General features: G+C 40.9%; 1 protein-coding gene and 1 long non-coding RNA gene across 10 annotated transcripts in view; one reads left to right on the top strand and one right to left on the bottom strand.

The window, feature by feature from the left end:
- The window catches only part of MGMT (O-6-methylguanine-DNA methyltransferase), a 416,384-nt gene that overhangs the window by 52,332 nt on the left and 344,124 nt on the right, over positions 1-19,928 (top strand). For all 9 annotated transcript variants that reach the window (XM_075612234.1, XM_075612239.1, XM_075612238.1 and 6 more), the window contains one exon: positions 8,275-8,408. In XM_075612234.1, the coding sequence (XP_075468349.1) occupies positions 8,275-8,408 (134 nt within the window). The remainder of the gene's footprint in view (positions 1-8,274; positions 8,409-19,928) is intronic.
- On the bottom strand, positions 409-13,378 carry LOC142501803 (uncharacterized). Its single transcript, XR_012803574.1, has 3 exons — positions 12,916-13,378; positions 4,132-4,202; positions 409-3,524 (listed from the first exon to the last, which is right to left on the bottom strand). It is a non-coding gene; the product is annotated as an uncharacterized LOC142501803 (long non-coding RNA).

Genomic DNA, 19,928 nt, shown 5'->3' with positions numbered 1-19,928 from the left:
TGCTGATGCCGGCCAGCAGTCATCATGGCCACAGAAGAAGCTGAGAAGCGGGCATTATTTCCTTATAATGCACAGTAAATAAACAATGGAGACGTAAGCATGTTTGCTCTTTATATATGCCGTGTGTGTATGCTTGTGACCAGACTTACTATTTTTAAATCATTTCCATGTATTGCTGTCAAAATGAAAAGCTTTATATTCTTTTGTAATAATAATATTTGTATTCGGTTTTGTTCAGGTACATTGTATGACAATTATGACTCTTATTACGGCAAGTCAAAGTGTAGCGGATATCAACATCAACAATATGTGCAAGGCTTTAACAAAAATGTATATAGCAAATTTTAATAACTTTATACTAAATTAAACACAAGTAATTTCACACTGGTAAGTAAAGCATACATTTTATTACAAGGTACATTATAATTTAAAAAGAGGTACCAATTAAACCACATTATATGTGTGTGCATATGAGGGTGTCTGTTCGAAAGGTTGTGTGCATGTACTTTATATTCTCATACATATATCTGGAGCTTATTGATGCTTTGATTTTGCCACATCCTTGTAGCTGGGAGACTTTGGATAAAAACACACAATGACAATACACTTTTGGTGTACAAGTTTTCTTGTTTTATCTTTTAACTTGACTTGGATTAACATACTGTGATAGATCCATTGGGCCATTAAGTGACCAGATATAGTGTATTGCCATCAGCACACAATACAAGTGGACATTAAGCTTTTTGGAAACGTCCTCTTCGGACTTTTTGTGGCTTGAACAGTGAGAGTTTCAAACACACAAAGACCCCCCCCAGGCATACTGCAGGTTTCAAACCTTGTTTGTACTCAGAGAAAATAAAGAACAGAAAGAAGAGAGATGGTATGGAAATACGTATTAGAGGGGGGGAAAGGTGAAAAATGAAGAATGATGGGAATTTTGTGATTTTGTCAAGTTGGTAGTGGGCTTAAACAGTGAACTTCAGAATAAGTTGCATATGTCTGTGTAGTTTCTTGTAAATAGTACCTCAGTTTACAGTGTATCATTCCCAGGCATGGTGGCAGTGTACACAGTAATGAATTTAATGAGCAATGACCAACGGGGCTCTTAGAACTGCAGGAAGAATCCTCTGGTGGGGAAATCCGGAGTCTATCCAGCAAGATATAAGACTGTACTTTATTTCACAGAAGTTTGGGGAAATCAAAAATGGCTAGTATTCATTGAATTGAATTTATTTATGTAGTACATGTCTGTATCTTTTTAGTGAAATTTCAAATTCATCGCTGAGTGATGGTAATTTTATTCCTTACAAAGTTCTTGTTACATACTGTACAGGGATTTGAGATGGAGAGAAGTTCTGTTACACAAGTGTCCAGAAGATTTCCAGTAAAATAATATTGATGTTTCCACACTTCTCTGGCACAGGTTGTGATGCGAGTTCAAAACTCTCCAATACTTTTCCAATACATTCTCTAGTAAATCTTTACTCTTCAGAAAAGAATAGTTGTTTTTTGTTGTTGTTCAAGTACCAGCTTCATTTCTTTTGTGCATGTTCTCATTCCTGAAGTCAGGACCTCATTCTGTAACCCTCCTTGCAACGTTCCAGAAGTCTTTCATGCATTTACGGATATGAGAAATTAGGGGGACTATGGTGCACTGGTATTAGCGCACGGGTTGCATCCGTTTCATTCGTTCTGTTACATTTTCAGTTATTCTTTTTTAAGAAGGTTATTGGCATTGGAATTACACTGCTCAGGTCTCCGTTTTTAAAGCAGTTCCTAAAATAATGAGTGGCGGCACACTTATGATTTTGATTTGATTTCTCCCCCCCCAAAAAAAATGTATTATGTCAGTAAACAATGAAGTATACATGTGGGATGACAGAAAATAATAATTGATTTCTAAGACCAATTTAATTTCATTACTATACATGACTGAAGCTTTTAAGTTAAAAATATTGATTTATTTCACTTACGTGCACTGATATCAAACAGTCCTATTTTCGTATTATTTAGAAGTAAACGGCCCAGTCTACCTCAGAATTCGGGCCAGTGATCCCATTATTGGCTGGGCAGAGCTTGACTGAATTGTTCAAAGATTTCATTAAATCAAAGTCCACAATGCAGATTTAGTCAATTAGTGGCAATTTCTTGTCTGCAGTTTGCTTCTGTCTTCTCATATTTAGGATTCAGGCATTGAAAGATATGAAAGTTCCTTATACTTAATTGAGTGCTTTGTTTCTTGATTTGCATACATAGTGCATCTGATTTGCATTGTGCAACACTCCTGGCCTCTGCAGGATACCCTCTTGGAAACTTGAGGGTTGTAATACATTTTGTAATCTCTTCATTTTATTTGCCACATGTCTGCAGGAAAGTATCCATTGAGAAATTGGTTAATAATAATTCAAATACCAGGTGACCCCTATTTTAAAGGACCAATCCAAACCATTCATTTTTTTTGCTATAGGGATTAAAGCACAGGATCTTTGGAGCTGAACCCTGTTAATTTCAGCTCTGGAGACCCCCTGCTTCCAGAGATACCTCTGAAGAGGGTATCGGTATCTGTCTTCTTTTTACAGCTCCCACGTCACACGGGCCAATAGGGAGCCGCTTCGATGATGTCACGGTTTCCTATTGGCTCACAGGATATGGGAGTTATGAAAAGCGGCGATCACATGATCCTTGCTAGCCGAACGTAGCGGCTACCACCACCCCCTACTGAGGTAAGTCGCTGCAGCAGCAGGGGGTTCCCGAAGCTGAAATTAATAGGGTTCAGGGGAGACACTCTGCTTCAATACAATGTCAAATATTAAATTAAAAAAACCTTGCAAAAAAAGTCGCCGTCTTGGATTGACTGTTTAACCCATTGCGTACCAGAAGCGCCACAGTACCAGAGTACCCCAATCTCTCCAGCACATCGACATCATGTGACAGCAGTGTCACTGATTATAGAAGAGGACTCCTCTTCTAATTCCCTGTGTGTCAGATCACGAACGCAAAAACGAGCTACAAAAAATGGTGACCCTGTAGTGCCAACCCAATGACGTAGTAGCTACCTCATGGGGCACTCAAAGGGTTAACGCAACAGTCCACGCTGACCGCCATTTCTTTGACTTGCTTTTAAGTGCTCTATTTTTGCCCTTTACAGAGCTGTTTTTATTTTATTTTTTAAATCTCCTGCTCCGTTCAGAAAGTATAAGCATTTGAAATATTACGTGCTCGGGAGGTGAAAATTGAGCTCTCCCCAGAGCCCCCGAACAGTCTAAAAGTAACCTTAGAAGCTGGAGATTGAGAAAATCATGATTTGTAATGCACACAAAAAAAGAGCAGGACATGCTCAGGGGCAATATGTGAACATTACAGCTGTTAAACTCAAACTCATAGCAGCTTTTGGGGGGCATTGCTGCTTTAAGGGGGGTTTCTTTGTTTTTGGAACTGCGATCTATATGTTTCAACATCACAGAGGGCGTTGCAGGCAGGACCGTTAGAATGCTGTCAGAAGCTTCATTCTCTAATCCAAATTCCTGTGAAAAAAGGAGGAAAAAGAGATGAAACAAAATGCATTCTATTTTGCAAATTATCCGTAATTTGCCATGAAAATCAATTCTTTTTCCGTGGCCAATTAATATGAATGGTTTATAGCTCCAGGTAAAATGAGCAAAGATTAAACTGCTATGATCTTGTAGCTCTTGATCTGGTTCAGCCACCCTGCCAAGTGACGGATCCGGCTATGTCCGTGCCATCAGATGCTGGACATACTACATTGGCTACATAATTGGTAGAAAGTGTGAAACCAGAATAAAAGCCCTTAAGGGCATGCAACACAACTATTTAGTAATTTAAGTGTTTCAAATGTTGAATGTTGGGTAATTACTGTGAAATCCAGTTATTGAAGCAGTCTTTTTTTTTTTTGATTATATACTAGAGTTGAAGCTATAGCAGAAAAGGATTTCCACTCTTGTTTTTTGCCTCTTGCTTATTTTAGCTGGTATATCAGAATACCTATAGCTTGGTTATTAGCTGGTTATACTGTTGATGCTAATGCTGCTTATTTTTTTGGACAAAGGGCAAGGTTTGTTGCAGTACGGTGCATGCGATTTCCTCAATCAAAAATGAATAATGTTTAATCACCTCTAAGATACTGTATGCCAAGGTTCATTTTTGTCAACCCAATCACAAATTAAGCAGATATATTTTCTTTTCTGTGATGAAAATTAAAGGACAATTGTAGTTCAATGAGAGACATGTTTTCAATAACCATCACAATTACTATTTGTATTCCCTTATGTTACTTTGGGGTCAAGCTCATCCATCTTTGAGTTGAATAAGAAAACAAATCATGTCTATGGAATATACACACATCCTTCCTCAATATAGCTGTTCATGTTTAAAGGGAAAGTATCTTTTACTGGAAAATGATACTTTTGTAGCTTTAAAAAAGCAACATATTTACTAAAAGGGACAGTTCCATAAAACCATCACCTTCCATCGCCAAAAAACACCTTATGGCCCACTCAAGTGAATAGCAGTAAGGTATTATCCGGGGCAGAAGGCGTTTATTGCATATCACTGCTTAGTAAATGTGCTGCTTAATGCTTCCATCTCAAGTATGTACTCTATCTGCTCTAATTACTGGCCGACAACTCTACTTCTCCTCACCAATCAACATTAATAAATCCAATCGACACCATCTTGTTTGACTCCCACTTCTGACCTTTTCATCCTACTTCCCTTCATTTCTTTACTTCTCCTAAAGCCTTTGCTGCCCACTTTAAGGGAAAGGTGAATGATATCCACAGTGTGATGCCTTCTGTCTCTTCCACCTCAACATTGCTTCTACCGAAACCTTCTTCCACTCTTGATTCTTTTTCTCCTGTTTAGAGTTGGAAGTTTCTCAGCTGCTCTCTTCTTCTTCATCTACCATTTGTCCTCTCAATCCTACTCACTTACAGCTTATAGACCTCTTGCTCCTATTTTAGTCATCACTCTCACAAATATCTTCATCTTCTACCTATCCTCTGCCTTATCCCCCTCATACTTTTGGCATGCTATTGTTGGTATCTGAAACATAGCTTTTTTTCTGGTTCTCTTACCTCTCCTACTGCTTTTCTGTCTTTTTTTGCTATGTCCTCGTCCCCTCTTGGTATGTCTGTTGGTGTACCTCAGGGCTCTGTACTGCGACTTCTCCTTTTATCTCGCTACACTATATCACTTGGTTACATCATGAACTCCTTTTTGCTTTAGGTATCACCTCTGCGTGGATGACACACAGCAATATATTCACATCTAACTTCACAATACAGTCCCAAGTCTCTAGTGGCCTCTTGGCTATATCCTCAACGATGGTTCGCTGCCGCCTCAAACTTAATATCTAAAACGCAGCTCCTCATATTTCTTCCAAAACCTAGCCCAATATATTCTTTTTCCATCACAGTAAATGGAACCACCATCCACCCGGTTACCAAAGTATGTGGCATAGGTGTGACATTTGACTCTTACCTCTCCTTCTCCATTCACATTGATGCCCTGGCTAATACCTGCTGCTTATTCCTCTGTAACATTGCCAAAATACACCCTTTTCACATCCCTCCACTGCTGAAACTCCAATGCATGCCCTCATTCTCTCTCGCCTGCATTACTACTACTAACTGCCATCTGCCATGCCTAGCAACTTTCTCCTTTGCAATCTATCCAAAATTCTGCATCTAGAATGATTTCCCTTTCTCGTAAGAACAGTGTCAACTCATCTCCTTAAATCCCTCTCCTAGCTTCCCATGTTAGTATGTACTTTATGTATATATATTTGTGTAGCATCATAAATGTACATACAGTAGCACTGTACAGTAGTAATACACGTGACGTAATGGGAATAAGCGCTTCAGACATAAATGCAAACATCAGGAAAAGGAGTCCCTGCCCGAGAACTTCCAATCAAGTTCCAATCACCTACAAAGTTCTCCATCTTACCCTCAAGGCTCTCCATGCCTTTGAATGAAGTAGGTCAATATCCTGGACTTATCACTACTGCCTTACACCCACAGTCACATTTACCAACCATCGTGGTTAAGTGCTGCCAACTCCTTCACCTTCTGACTCTGTAAGGCTAAGGCCCCAGTGCGTGTGCAACGAGGTACCTGGCGGCGCAAGTTCCCGGCATCAGCGCAACCAGGTGGACTACTGGCAACTCGCAACGAGGAGGCGTGGGGGGGGGGCGAGGCTATGACATCACGCGGCTGGTTCGCCCTCATTTGCTGAACCGCTGTCGTGATGTGACCAATGCTCGCCCGCTGCGCCAAAAGACAACATTTTTGTCATTTGGCAAACGCAGTCGCGCATTGTGCCGGGGCGCGCAGATAGCTACTGGGACGATCACATAGAGGGCCGTACCTTGCATGCACCAAGCACACCGTCGCCACCGGGCACAAAGTCTAAGTCTCCTAACCCTGGTGGGAAGGGGGGGTGCAACATTTTTGGGGCAGGGGGGTACGGCGCTTACAGAGTCCCTGCACTCTTCCCCACATCATTTAAATTAAATGCAGGGGGAGCACGTGAGGCTTCTCTAACTTCCTCTTACCTGCTCTCCGGTAGCTTCTGGTGATGCGTCACCATGACCACCCGGCATCGCTGGGTTCAAATGGCAACATGTTGCTATGACATCAAATAACACCACCAATGACGTAGAGAAGGTAAGGGGAGAGCAGGCAGGGGGGCGCAGTTTGCGCAGTCCTAACCAACCACTCTGATTGTAAGCTCTCCGGGGCAGGGATTTATGTTTGTTGAACTTCTTGTATTATAATTCCCTGTAATGTATTGTCTCTTTTGGAAAGTACTGTATTAATACAAATATACACATACAGGCATACCCCGCTTTAAGGACACTCACTTTAAGTACACTCGCGACTAAGTACATATCACTCAATAGGCAAATGGCAGCTCACGCATGCGCCTGTCAGCACGTCCTGAACAGCAATACCGGCTCCCTACCTGTACCGAAGCTGTGCGCAAGCGGGGAAGCTATAGAGCCTGTTACACATGCGTTATTTACATCAGTTCTGCACATATATGATGATTGCCGTACAGTACATGCATCGATAAGTGGGAAAAGGTAGTGCTTCACTTTAAGTACATTTTCGCTTTACATACATGCTCTGGTCCCATTGCGTAAGTTAATGTGGGGTATGCCTATATACATTTTCACTTGTTGAGCAAACTAGTTTTACTGAATCTAAAAATGTATTAACAGTACATCCTGCAGTCAACAAAATGAGATAAATAGTGCTTACATACAGTTTCCGACATTTCTGCACAATCCAAGACCCATGTTTTACAGAGTTCAGTGACTCCAGAGCAGAAAATGGCCCAAAGATACTGAGAATAGTGTTCAAGAAATTGACACCAGCAGTTCAGTATGCCTAAAAATGTCTTGTTTTGATTAGAAAAGCACAGTTGATTGGTGTGAACAGACTGAACAGTGAAACTCGGTACCTTTAGTCGGTGCAGGTTTGGAGATCTGGAACAAGCTTTTCACCAAAGACGACTGATCATTTCCCTTTTTTGGCAGTACTGTGCTGTATGCTTCATGTCATTAATGCAGCAATAATACACCCCCCCCCCCAGCCTTTTTTTAAATTATTAATTATTTTTATATGTAAAGCATGTGAATGTATTGTGTATGTTCTTGCCTAAGCTGGGAATCGTGTGGTGCTCGTGTTATAAAAATGTAAAAATCCTGATTGTGTGCCGAAAAAAACACCCGCCTTTCAGTTTCAGTCAGTGTATTTCAGCAGCTACAATGTAGCCTGATATTACTAAGGTAATATAAGGTAAGATTGGCTATTCTTACAGCTCAACTTGGTGGGAACATTGGCAACAAATTATCACAAACATGAAAGTGTTACAAAGATCTTGCCCTGCTAGGGAAGTGTGCTAAAAGCTGCTATAGAAATCAAAGGATGCTCAGTATATTAAAACTCATTAAAATGGCATGAAGAGTTGAAGAAAAAACACAAAAACAGTCACTATCTAATACTAAATAACTGTTTTTTTTAAATAACATAAGATTTCACATGTTTTGCAGCTATAAGTTCTGAATTGTGATTTGTAGGCCAATATCCTTGAAACAATAGTTGCAAAAATAGTTATTGGTGTCTACTGGCAGGGAAGAGAACACAAACCAAATGACATACTGTGCAACTTGCTTTAAGTTAGTTTTGTAGAGATATTACTATGGGAAAATATACAATAATTGTACATATTTACTACTTCTTTGAACAGATGGCCCTGAAAAACATTGATTGCAAGGTGATGGAGATGACGATTAACAGCACTCTGGGGGAAATCCAGGTATATGGATGTGAAAAGGGGATACACGAGCTAAAGCTACAGAAAGATGCAGTGGCTGAATTGGGGTAAGTGTAACCTTTGTGCTTGTTTGTGCTTTGTTTTGATGTCTGTGCAAGCATATTATCAAGTCTGAAAAGCAGAGAAAGCTGGTTTCTGTTACTTAGGATAAATGTATTGGCCATGTATGCAGTGTGACTTCATACATCTCTTTATAATTGTAGGAGGTTTTTGGGAAGAAATGAAAGCATAAAATTAACAAGTAAAAGTTACTGCAATGGGGGTATCTTTATTTGTAGAAAATGACCGTGCATATGATGTCAAGAAAATACTATGCATTTTAGTTTTAAAGAACTCCCACTGCTGAGAAGAATAATTAATACCAGCGTTACAATAAATATTGGCATTGTATTCTACACATCTCAAGGACTTTAATTTAGTATTTTGCGTGTTGTAATCAATATTGTTTTTTCATAGCATATGTAAGTGAGCTTGGCACGTATAAATGGTAAGGTGTATAGACTATCAAGACTCCTGATGATTCTATGTATCAACATTTTCTTTAGGGAACACATTGTATTGTGTTTACCACAGGAGTGGCTAACTCCAGTCTTCAAGGGTCACCAACAGGTCAGGTTTTAAGGATATCCATGCTTCAGCACAGGTGGCTCAGCGATATCCTGAAAACCTTACCTATTGGTGGCCCTTGAGGACTAGATTCGGCCACTCCTGTTTTACCACCTTTCAAATAGCATCTCAAAGTATGTGGACTCATTTTCTTAGTGGCAACACCTGTTTGAGCAATTGAAAGGTGTTAGACTATGATTCTCCTGATAAATAAACAATTTGAATTGCTAAACGCCTGGGTGTACTTAGAACATGCAAATAACTCACATTAGAATCCATATGTTACAATGCCACATTCCATCAAGTACGGAGAATGTACAGCAATATTAAAGAAAACATGTAATTATCCCATAACTGTTCACTGACATCCTTATTCACTTACATAAACTCATGCTCGCCCTTTTTTAATATGCTGTGAAGACCTACAGTATTCGCAGAGCTCCCACATCACATGAGCCAATAGGAAGCCACCAGATGACGTCACAGTTTCCTATTGGCCTGCAGTATACAGGAGTTTTGAAAAGCGGCCATTACGTGATCCCTGTTAGCCTAGCCGGAGCGGCTACTGGCACATACTACGTAGGTTTGTATCTCCAGAGGCAAGGGGTACCCTGAGCTGAAATTAATGAGGTTCGGCTCTGGAGAACCCCTGCTTCAATCCTATGTAAAAAGAAAAAAAAATCTTCCACCATGGATTTGTATTGTATTGTATGTCTTTATTTATATAGCGCCATTAGTGTACATAGCGCTTCACAGTAGTAATACATGTGGTAATCAAATAAATAACAGATAATATAAATAACAGATCATGGGAATAAGTGCTTTAGACATAAAAGTAACATTTCGGAAGAGGAGTCCCTGCCCCGAGGAGCTTACAGTCTAATTGGTAGGTAGGTAGAACGTACAGAGACAGTAGGAGGGAGTTCTGGTAGCAAGGACTCTAGTTGCTCTTATCCCTGAATTATAGTAGCATGGAGAAGAATATTCAAGAATTGATGTATTCATGTTGCACATGGTCGTAGCTGCATTAAAAAAAAAAAAAACGCTTTGGACCAAATTGGTAAACGTGTGGCCAGTCGTTGAGTGTGAAAGTCTGGACAGTAAACAGTGATGAATTTCCCTAGTGTATTTCTTAACGCATATCAAAAGTTTTCCAGACAATGTTGCTGAAGTAAAAAATGTGTTCACTTTCTTTGTATGCTGACTGGTGCCAGAAAGTAGTCTTATACTCTCTCATTGGCTAAAACAGGTGAAGCGTTTAGAGTGTTCTCTCCCAGCGTATCTTTTGTTTGGGACACAGGGGAGTCACTCTTCAGCTCTCACAAATGAAAAGCTGCTAAGCCCTCCAGCCAGTGAAGCAAGAATTCAGCTTGTTCCAGTTCTGTCTAAAAAAAAAAAAATGCAACCGATGCCAGTGTAACATTGTGTTTTATTGTTTACAAGACATTGTTTTGGGGGAATAAGTTGGAACCAAGGGAAATATTCCTAATGGCCTTTCCTAATGGACATTCCCACAAATGGATGCAAAATATACATAATTACCTATAAATGTAAAGCAAATGATTTAACCATCTGGGAGAAATCCTTCCCCTCTTGTGTGGATATATTTTTGTATTCCTTACAAAAAAATTGAAACCATTGGAAATTGGAATGTTTCCAGTTTTAGGTCTTTAGAACAAGAAATATATACTTGTTGGTGGAATTGTTCATGTTTGACTGTATTTGTGTAGTACAGTACTGTATATAAGAAAACGGTATTGGACAAAGAGTCGGCTTTGTAACTGTAGGCTTTATAGGTAGGGACTATTGGCTGAAAAATGATTTGCAGTGCGATCGGCTGGTTCGGACAATACTGAAACAGACCCATAGAAGCTGGATAACGCTTCATTGCCCAATGTTTATTTGCAGTAGAATTTAATGTAACATGGTATCCTCTGACATTCTTCCTGCTACAAACCAGTGCAGAAAACAGTAGCAAATGTTTGAAAGAAAATGATTTCTGTGTATAGGGTTTTATCTGTTGCTGTCTTGGTTTTGTTCATTTTAGAAATCGATACGGTGTCCATAATTGTATTATAAACCCCAAAATATGCAGGGCAACATATCCACTTAGGAACACTTTTCCTCCTATTATTGGAGAAATATCTGAAATACTGTAATCTTGGCAAACCATACTCTTGATGAAGGGCCAAGCTTTTTAGGGTTTCCTTATTTATGGAATATAGCGAGAATACTGATATACATATTTGCCTATATATTAGTAACAGTGGACAGAAGGACTGATTTAGTTCCTGACAACCTCTAGTAATTTCCCCATACTATATAAGAAAATAATCTATTTAATTAGCTGCATTAATTAAAGGCTTATGGAAATAGGGGATCTTTTGAAGCTGTGTCCATTTTTTATATGGTAGGGAAGAAAACAAAGCTAAACATATCACTAAATTATTTAGGAGTCCTTATCCCAATTTTATGGTGGTATACAGTATTTTACATTTTTACATTTTTAAAAACTGTTTTGCTATTTCATTAATGTATGTAAACATTAAAATTATGCGTATATCATATTAAAAGCGTATGTCAGATGCCCTGATTTTTTCTATTTATTAAAACTTTTCAAGCAGTGAAAACATTTTACTTGTTAATGAGAGAAAGTGAGAAAATTAATGACATAGATCTTGGATCCTCCAAGATGCCTCCTTTTAACCATGCACAACCAGCTCCTTTTCTACTGTATCTAGTTTAATTTCTTTGATAGGGTTCAGTAAGCAAATGCAAATAGATTTAATGATTTGCATCAGTAGATCATTTCTCAGTTTAATATCCTCTGATATTTTGGTCAAGGACTTTTCTTTTTTGGTGGCTAGCAGTATTTCATATAATAAAAAATATTAATGCGGGTTACATTATGATACATTCAAATTAAATGATATATTTTAACCATTTATTCATAGGTATATTTTTCAAGGAGCTGTTTCTGTCAGTCTAGTGACAGTAAAAAAGAAATCTATCTTAAAAGAAAATGGAATAACTCTTAAAAATGAATATGGAACAGTTATATTAATGCACTTTTAAGGAATAATCATTATGGTTTGGGTTCTGACGTGAGATGATTGCCTGTAGGCCTCAAAAGTCCTGAGCCACAAAAAGGGTCTTTAAAAAGACAGAATGCAAATGCATTATTCTGTCAGAAATGAAAAATACTTGCTTCAAACAACTCCAGAGATAGCGGACAGATGCTAGCTTGGTAGATCTGTTCATAAGTTTTAATAATTACTTGGTGTGGCTGGTAGCAAAGCCTTTTATTTATTTTTATGCTATATTTATTTTCATACTAGAAGAACAAAGCTAAAACCAGAGTGTTTAAATTGAGCATTTCTCATAAAGGACCATTTCTCATTGTGGTGTTATTTACAAGTAAAATAGTACTGTAGCTACATTACGGGCTGTGCTTAAAGAAAATGATCTGACATTTTTTAAATACTGTAGCGCACTTTCCTCCACCCCCTTGGAGAATGTGTGGCTACGGTGTGTGTTGTGCAATACCTGTGGCTCACAGAAGGTCTGAGCCTCCGCTGCAGGGATCCTGGGGTGTAACTGGTATGGTGTTCTTCAGCGCCTCCACCTGTAACAGATTCCACAGTGTGGAATTACCCGTTACAGGACCTATATACATATACTTATACAATAACCACACACACTGGGTAAAACATAAAATAACTTACTACAGAACGATAATATGGCTACTGGTTACAGCCTACCCACCAGGCCTCGCACGGCTGTAACCACCGCCCAGTGTCCCACACACTTGTTCACAGTCCCTACAGTACCTGATGAGGCCCTCGGGCACTCAATCTCTCTAGTGTCCACAAGGATATAACCCCTCACCCTTATTTGTTGTCAGTGCTGCCACTATAGTGTATATTGGTGCACTTGTGCGTGGGGTACCTGCCGGGTGTGTCCGCACCCGGGCACACTGCTTCCTGAGATGAGGTACATGGACCCAACGATGATCCGCGACTCTGGTGCTTTCGCGTGGGATGTCCACCTCAAGTACAGTCTCTTCCGTGGGGGTGGTCTGGTCCCAGACCTCCAAGAGCCAGGATGCCACTGTGTCCTATCTGTGTCCCTCACTACAAGCTACAGGGGCAGTTTCCCTATTGATGGGCCTGTCCCTGTAGCAGCCACAAACTGAGGGGAGTGGGGCTTAGTTGGGGCCTATCAGGGGTCTCTGGCCTAGTGCAGATGCCACAGTCACCTGCACACTCACACCCTACCCCTTCAGTATCCAGCTTCCAACTAACAGTCCCCTTAACTGTCAGAATCCCAACTGTCAGAATTCTAACTGCCATACATCTCTCAGCCCTATTGGTTGCCTGGCAACGCGTCCTACAGCCCCTGAGGCTGCTGAAACTTGTAGTTCCCCTGCTGTGCTATGCTCCTACGGAAAGGTAAGGGGACAAACAGGGGACCAGGGGGACCCAGGCAATACTACATTTAACCATGTACATTTTTTTGGACAGGGTATTCAAAGTGGACTTTTGACTTTCAAGAAACCTATTTCTAGATTTACAAGGCTGCATATATATAGCGGATGTCGCAACAGGTGGAGTTTGCCAGTCACAACATAATGTTCGTACTCCAAGTCATTGCTGTCAGGCAGAGAGACTTCTGCCCACATAGTGACCTTTTCATGATTTCTGAAAGTGCCGCATTTCATCCCAATAACAAAACCAAATTCCTGTCTGGATTGTGCCATTTGGAGTAAGTCTCCTGTTTATTTTGTTCATGAGAAGTGTCCTTAAGTGAAAATGTTTACCAATAGTGTCCACTTCCCGCCATCTCCAAGTGATGTCAGGTGTCTAAAGCAAGGGTTCGCAACGTAGTCCTCAAGACCCTCCAACAGGTCAGGTTTTAAGGATATCCCTGCTTCAGCAAAGGTGGCTAAATCAGTGGCTCGCTTGAAGAGCCTGCTTCAGTACAGGTGGCTAAGTCAAAGACTGAGCCATGGATTGAGCCACCTGTGCTGAAGCTGGGATACCCTGAAAACCTGACCTGTTGGGAGGTCTTGAGGACTGGAGTTGAGCACCGCTGATTTACATGTAGACAAACAAATATGGTAGTATTTTTGCCATAACAATCTGTCAGTAGTCAGTAAAGGAATGGCTTACTGTATCAATATGAATGTAAAAGCTAATCAATGGAAGAGTTTACGTATTGGCCTAATTTCCCTTATTAATGGACAGAAAGTTCCAGTTAAAAAGGCATTCAGTGGAAATAGACAAACGCAGGTACTATTCCGCCGTTAGTCAGCTCAGAAGGTTGATGTGCTGTATGATTTACTGTGCATCACCTTAGCCATCATTCCCATAAGTATTAATTTTAACTCCACTAATAAGAAGCTGAACAAAAGTGGAATTATGAGTTCAGTAGTATTCTATAAAAGGTCAGTTGTTAAAAAGGCAGAGTCTGACATTCTGTGAAAAAGGTGCATTCATTAATCATCCTGATAGGATAGCAGGGGATAAACTTGACCAAAACCAGGAAACCTTACTATTTAATGTTTCTAGAAGTAGTAGTTAATCCTTTGTATAAAAGCAAGTAATTGCTTATATTGTTTAACTATACGATTTTAATCCTTTCACTGTGGACTTCAAATTGGATAAATATATATATATATATATATATATATATATATATATATATATATATATATATATATCTCTTGTATGCTACAATTTGAAGAGGTACGCTTGCTTCCACATACTTGGCAAGTTTAAATCAAGAACCTGTTAAAAAGCTGCAATCCATGCCGCTTTAAAAAATATTTTTTATTATCTTAGGTTTGAAGTAGGGGTCTCTGGAGCTGGACCCCATTAATTTCAACTCTGGGGACCCCCTGCTTCTGGAGATACCGCCATAGGGTGTGATGGTTGCTACTCGGCTAACAGAGTTCACATAATGGCTGCTTTTCAAATCTCCTGTGCCCTACAGCCAATAGTAAGCCGTGACGTCATCAGGTTCGATTTCCTATTGGCCCAGGTGACACGTGAACTTTAAACTTTGAGATACCGGCACCCTCTTTGGAGGTCTGTATCTCTGGAAGCAGGGGGTCCTCGGAGCTGAAATCAACAGGGTTCAATATTTCCTTGCAAGCACAAGTTACATAGAAGAGTGACATTTACTGCACTCAAAGGATCTAACTAGCAGAGTAGTTACTGTCTTTATACCCCCTTATAAGGCCACGATTATAGTGGCGGGGTGCGTGTGCACGATGCCGCGCGCTTGTAACGTGTGCTCGCCGCAGACAGGACCGCAAGGCTGAGGTGGGGATTAGCAATAACCGACCTCCAGCCTCGTGAGCGCGTCCAGAGTGCAGAGTAGTAGTCGTAGCCGGGTCGGGGCTGGAGAGGTGAGGATCGTTGTATGTAGTAGCCGTGGTCAGGGGTTAAAGAGAGGAAGATCGTAGTATATACTTGCCGTAGTCAGGGGTTGGAGAGATCGGTAGTCGTATTGGGTAGCCGGGGTCCAGGAGCGGTGGATGGTAGAAGTCTAATGGCAAGCCGAGTCCAGGGGTCAGAGAGAAGTCGGGGTCCAGGTACGGGCCAAGGTCAAAACACAGAAAGACAAAACGGGAGCAAAGAATGAAAAGGACAAGGAGACAAGGTTAGAGGTAAGCACTTCGGTCTGTGAGGAAGTGTCCACTGGGTAGCAGCCGCCCAATGGTAGACGGGCGGAGTTTGGCCGTAGGTGCAGGTAATCTGAGATCAGTGGGGATTAACCCCTCGTGTGCTGTGCTTGCTGCAGCGTGACACGTCGCCCGTGTCCTCGCAGGGTGGGACGCGGTGGCAGGGTTTGAGATCGATCCTGGAGTACTCCTTAGTCAGATGGTGCGGTGTGTCATCAGGGGGTGTGTCTAAGCCCGAGCCTGGCGGAATACCTGTATCTGGCGGCAGGGCGCGTGTGGGTAGCCTGCAGCGCGTCAACCGTGTCAACATGAGGGTGGGACCTACCACCGATCCTAACAGCACCTCCGGAACAAATGTATGCACTCTCATGATGCCGCCTAAAGAGCGCGCGATCGCCTGAGTGAACAAGCGCGACCGTGCGAGATTCTCGGCAAGACAAAGAATTTTGTATTTGCTGCTCGACGGCCGGGTCATGTGCGCGGTTTGGCCAATGAGGGAGAACCGCTCATGTCACGGCCACGCCTCCCCATCGCCGTGGACTTCAGTGCAGGTTTCGCGTGAGCGGCAGGCGCGCGGGACGTCATGCGCTCCGTTGCGCACGTGCTGAGCAACTATAATCTCGGCTTAAAGCAGCAGCGCTACATACTCTGCCAGTTTAGGTTAACATGTCACATGCAAGCAACATAGAAAGCAAACTATAGGACGGATTCTGGACCAAATTGTTATATTCCTATAGCAAATAAAAATACAATTTGGGGTGGATTTGCATGTCTCAGAGAGGTCTGCAACCCTGTCTGTCCCCATTATTGCTTAGCAAACAGTGCTTCCACTGCAGCCAGGGATTCTGGGTAATGACATGCAAATGAGCACTTCATATAGGATGCCATGCCAAATGGTGGATAGATGACCTAAGACAGGGTGGCCAACTCCAGCCCACAAGGGCCACAAACAGGTCAGTTTTAAGGATATCCCTGCTTCAACATGTGGCTCCGTCCTTGATTGAGCCACCTCTGTTGAAAGAGGGATATCCTTAAAACCTTAACTGTTGCTGGCCCACGTGGACAGAATTTGGTCACTCCTGCCCTAGGATTTCTGCAATCCGTATTTATCTCCATTTTAAAACTGGTTCATAGTGTAACAGTTGGATTGTTTCATATTGTGCCAGTACTGTTGGGAACTTAACCAAGTACAGAAAGTGGCACTGTTTCAGTTCAGCCCAATCTACATCCATAATTCAGTGTCCCTTCCAAACTCCTTTTTATCCATGAATGTTGGGCAGAGAAAAAACAATGTACTGTATGGTAGTCGGTGTTGGAAACTTTGCACTTGATTGATGGGGAAAAAAAGTCTCTTTCGATGTTGAATTTCCAGCCGACAATTTTTGAAGAAGGGGGGCTAGAAATAACAACCCATTGTAAATTGCTACGTCTGCAATAGTCATGCTTCTTCCTTAATGTCATAATTTTTGCTTAATAGCTGTTTGTGCTACATTGACTTAGTACATGCATAAATGATTACATTTGATTATGATTAAAAACTTCCTCCATTAAAAAAATATTGAACAGAAAGCTTACAAATGATTTGTTGTTCGAGCTTTCCACTTCATTAATCCCACAATGCACTATGTGGAATCCTTGTCTAAGAGTTAGGAATACTTGTAATGAGCTGTATAATATGAGCCTTTTGACAAAATTTAAAAATAAATGAAATCTTTTTTGGAGCAGTTTAGCATGCAAATGAAACCCGCGAAACAATGACGGGATCTGTCGCTTTAGGCCAAATTGGATGTCACATCTTGAAAAGGCATCGACAAAGAGTGCAGGTTTTTGCCTATTAGGATTATCTGCATAACTTTAAAAAACAATCCTACATTTGGAAATGCTCGAGGCAGTCAGACTTTCTGCACATAGGGAATGTATTAAACTTGCTGAGATATGCTGAAGTTGCAACAAAATGAAAGCACTCACCCATTTTTAACATTTGTTACCTAACCGGAGCTTTTTAAAGCTGTGCCCTGCTAACTTTGAACAGCAAAATGTCAAATGCCATGGCATATACAATTCTGCTCACACGGAGTTTGTTAGCGAGTTCTACCTTCCCGAGGAGGGAACTCTGAAATAAAAAGTATATTAAGATTTCTGTATGCAGAGATTGTAAGCTCTTCGGGACAGGGACTCCTTTTAAAGTGCTTATTCCCACTATGTATTACATCATGTTATTTTGTTGTGTCGATTACGGCTGTGAAGTGACCGAGCCTCTGAGCCACCTGTGCTGATGCTGGGATAGCCTTAAAACCTGACCTGTTGGTGGGATCTTGAGGACTGGAGTTGAGAACGCCTGTATGAAAAGGTTGACGGGGGGAATTAACGTTGCGTTATTTAAGTTGGCGATCCTCCCATTCGGACCTTGAAATATGACTTTTGCAGTGTTTGGATAAGTGGAATTACAGTTAGGATTTAAATAACCTAGCTTTAATTACCGGCATTATTGACCTCTCCGTCCTCTCCAGCAAAAGCTCGAATTCAGGGTCGGAATAAGAGTCACACCAAGATCTGTCCCGCAATAAGATGATGTTAGCCCTATTCTAATAAATTGTAGGATGACCGTTATGTTGGCATGTAATTAGCTTTGAGGATTCGGTGTTAACTCGGTTAGTTTTTCCCTGTGAGCACCACCCACTGTCAGCTGTTTGGGATTTATTTATACATTAATTCAAACCCCTCTATTGACGTTGGAGCAAAGTTAAACTCATGCCCTGAAAAGCGTATTTGTATTTCCATTAACTCGGGCAGTGCCTGTTTCTGTTTTTAGGTAACGTAACATTATGTTCCCCGATTGAACGGAGCTTAGTGCATCTAGCCCTAAGTAGGTTCCGCAGTTTTTGGGGTGTCCAATGTGAATGGCAATTAACAATGATGAATGGAATTGCACTCCAGTGGATATAACTATGTAGTCCACCACTAAATAGAAACTCTTTTTCATTATATGTTCGAGTTGCATTCAACACGTGCCTGTAAAATAATAAACACTTTGTAGCTAATTAAAACTGTAAATCTAAAATTATTCTCTATACCCGGGGGGGGAAAACTCAAGTTCTCAAGACCCCCAACAGGTCAGGTTTTCAGGATATCCCTGCTTCAGCACAGGTGGCGCAATCGAGCCACCTGTGATAGATCTGGGATCACTATAAAACCTGACCTGTTGGGGGGGTCTTGAGGAATGGAGTTGAGCAACCCTGTTCTATGCAATGTGTCTCAAATGTGAATAGAAATTAGAAATAAAGATGGCAAGACAACATTTACAAAAAGATGCTCTTTGTCTTTAAGGGTTTTATTTAGCAATGATCATCTTCCACAAATAAAAGAACATACATTGAAGTCTGGATGCCCTGGTAGTAATAAAAACACTAGTGCAGATTTACTGGTAGAGGAGTTTTAACTGTAATACTGTGGAATGGTAGGTTATTTTGTGTTCAAGAGCTACATTTATCACAAAAATGATAATATACAAATCACTTCCATATCACAGAATGTTCTTGGTCAAAATTGGCTTGAGGCAAGTGATATCTTCGAGTAAACACTATATGAAGACCATATCTTAAAATGATAGATCACCTAATTTTGTTCTGACAGAGGTTTTTGCCGCAACAAACATCTGTCATTGAAATACCAATTCAGAGATATGGAAGCCAAATTGTGGAGCTTTCCAAGTATTTGTCAGTCCACACTTAAGAAACCACTGCGTATTTTTCTCTTTTATTTTTTTATTTTTTAAAATATATAAAAGTCTTGATGTAGTTAAATGTATAAATGGAGTAATTATAGCCACCAATGCTGAATGATTTAACCCTTGCTACCAAACTATTCTCTTGGTGAAAATATCTCCCCTGGCTGAGTTACAGCCAAATATTTGCGAACCCAATTAAGCTGCCTTGAGTTCAAATGTACAATTAATAAGATTGCCATATCCAAAGTAATATAAATGTGTGCGCTGCAGGGGAGAAGTGACTAACTGTGTAGAGTCACGGAAAGGTTTTACAAAACGCCACTGTGCCTGATAATCGCTAAGCGCTGGTGCAGGGATCGCACTGCAAGCCCACGTTAATTGCTACTGACTTCAGTGCCAGTCAATATCGGCTCGCGGTGTGGTACCCCACTGTAGCACTGTGAATCTCCCCCTATCATTCTTCTGTTTTTACCCTTTTTGCTGCCAGAGGAGCCAGCAATGCAGTCCTGCACCTCTGAGAGCAAAATTGTTCGATTGCTGTCCTCA

The sequence above is a fragment of the Ascaphus truei genome, chromosome 8 (genome assembly GCF_040206685.1).
Source record: "Ascaphus truei isolate aAscTru1 chromosome 8, aAscTru1.hap1, whole genome shotgun sequence".
Taxonomy (NCBI): Eukaryota; Metazoa; Chordata; class Amphibia; order Anura; family Ascaphidae; genus Ascaphus; species Ascaphus truei.
This window is presented reverse-complemented; position numbering and strand designations above follow the sequence as displayed.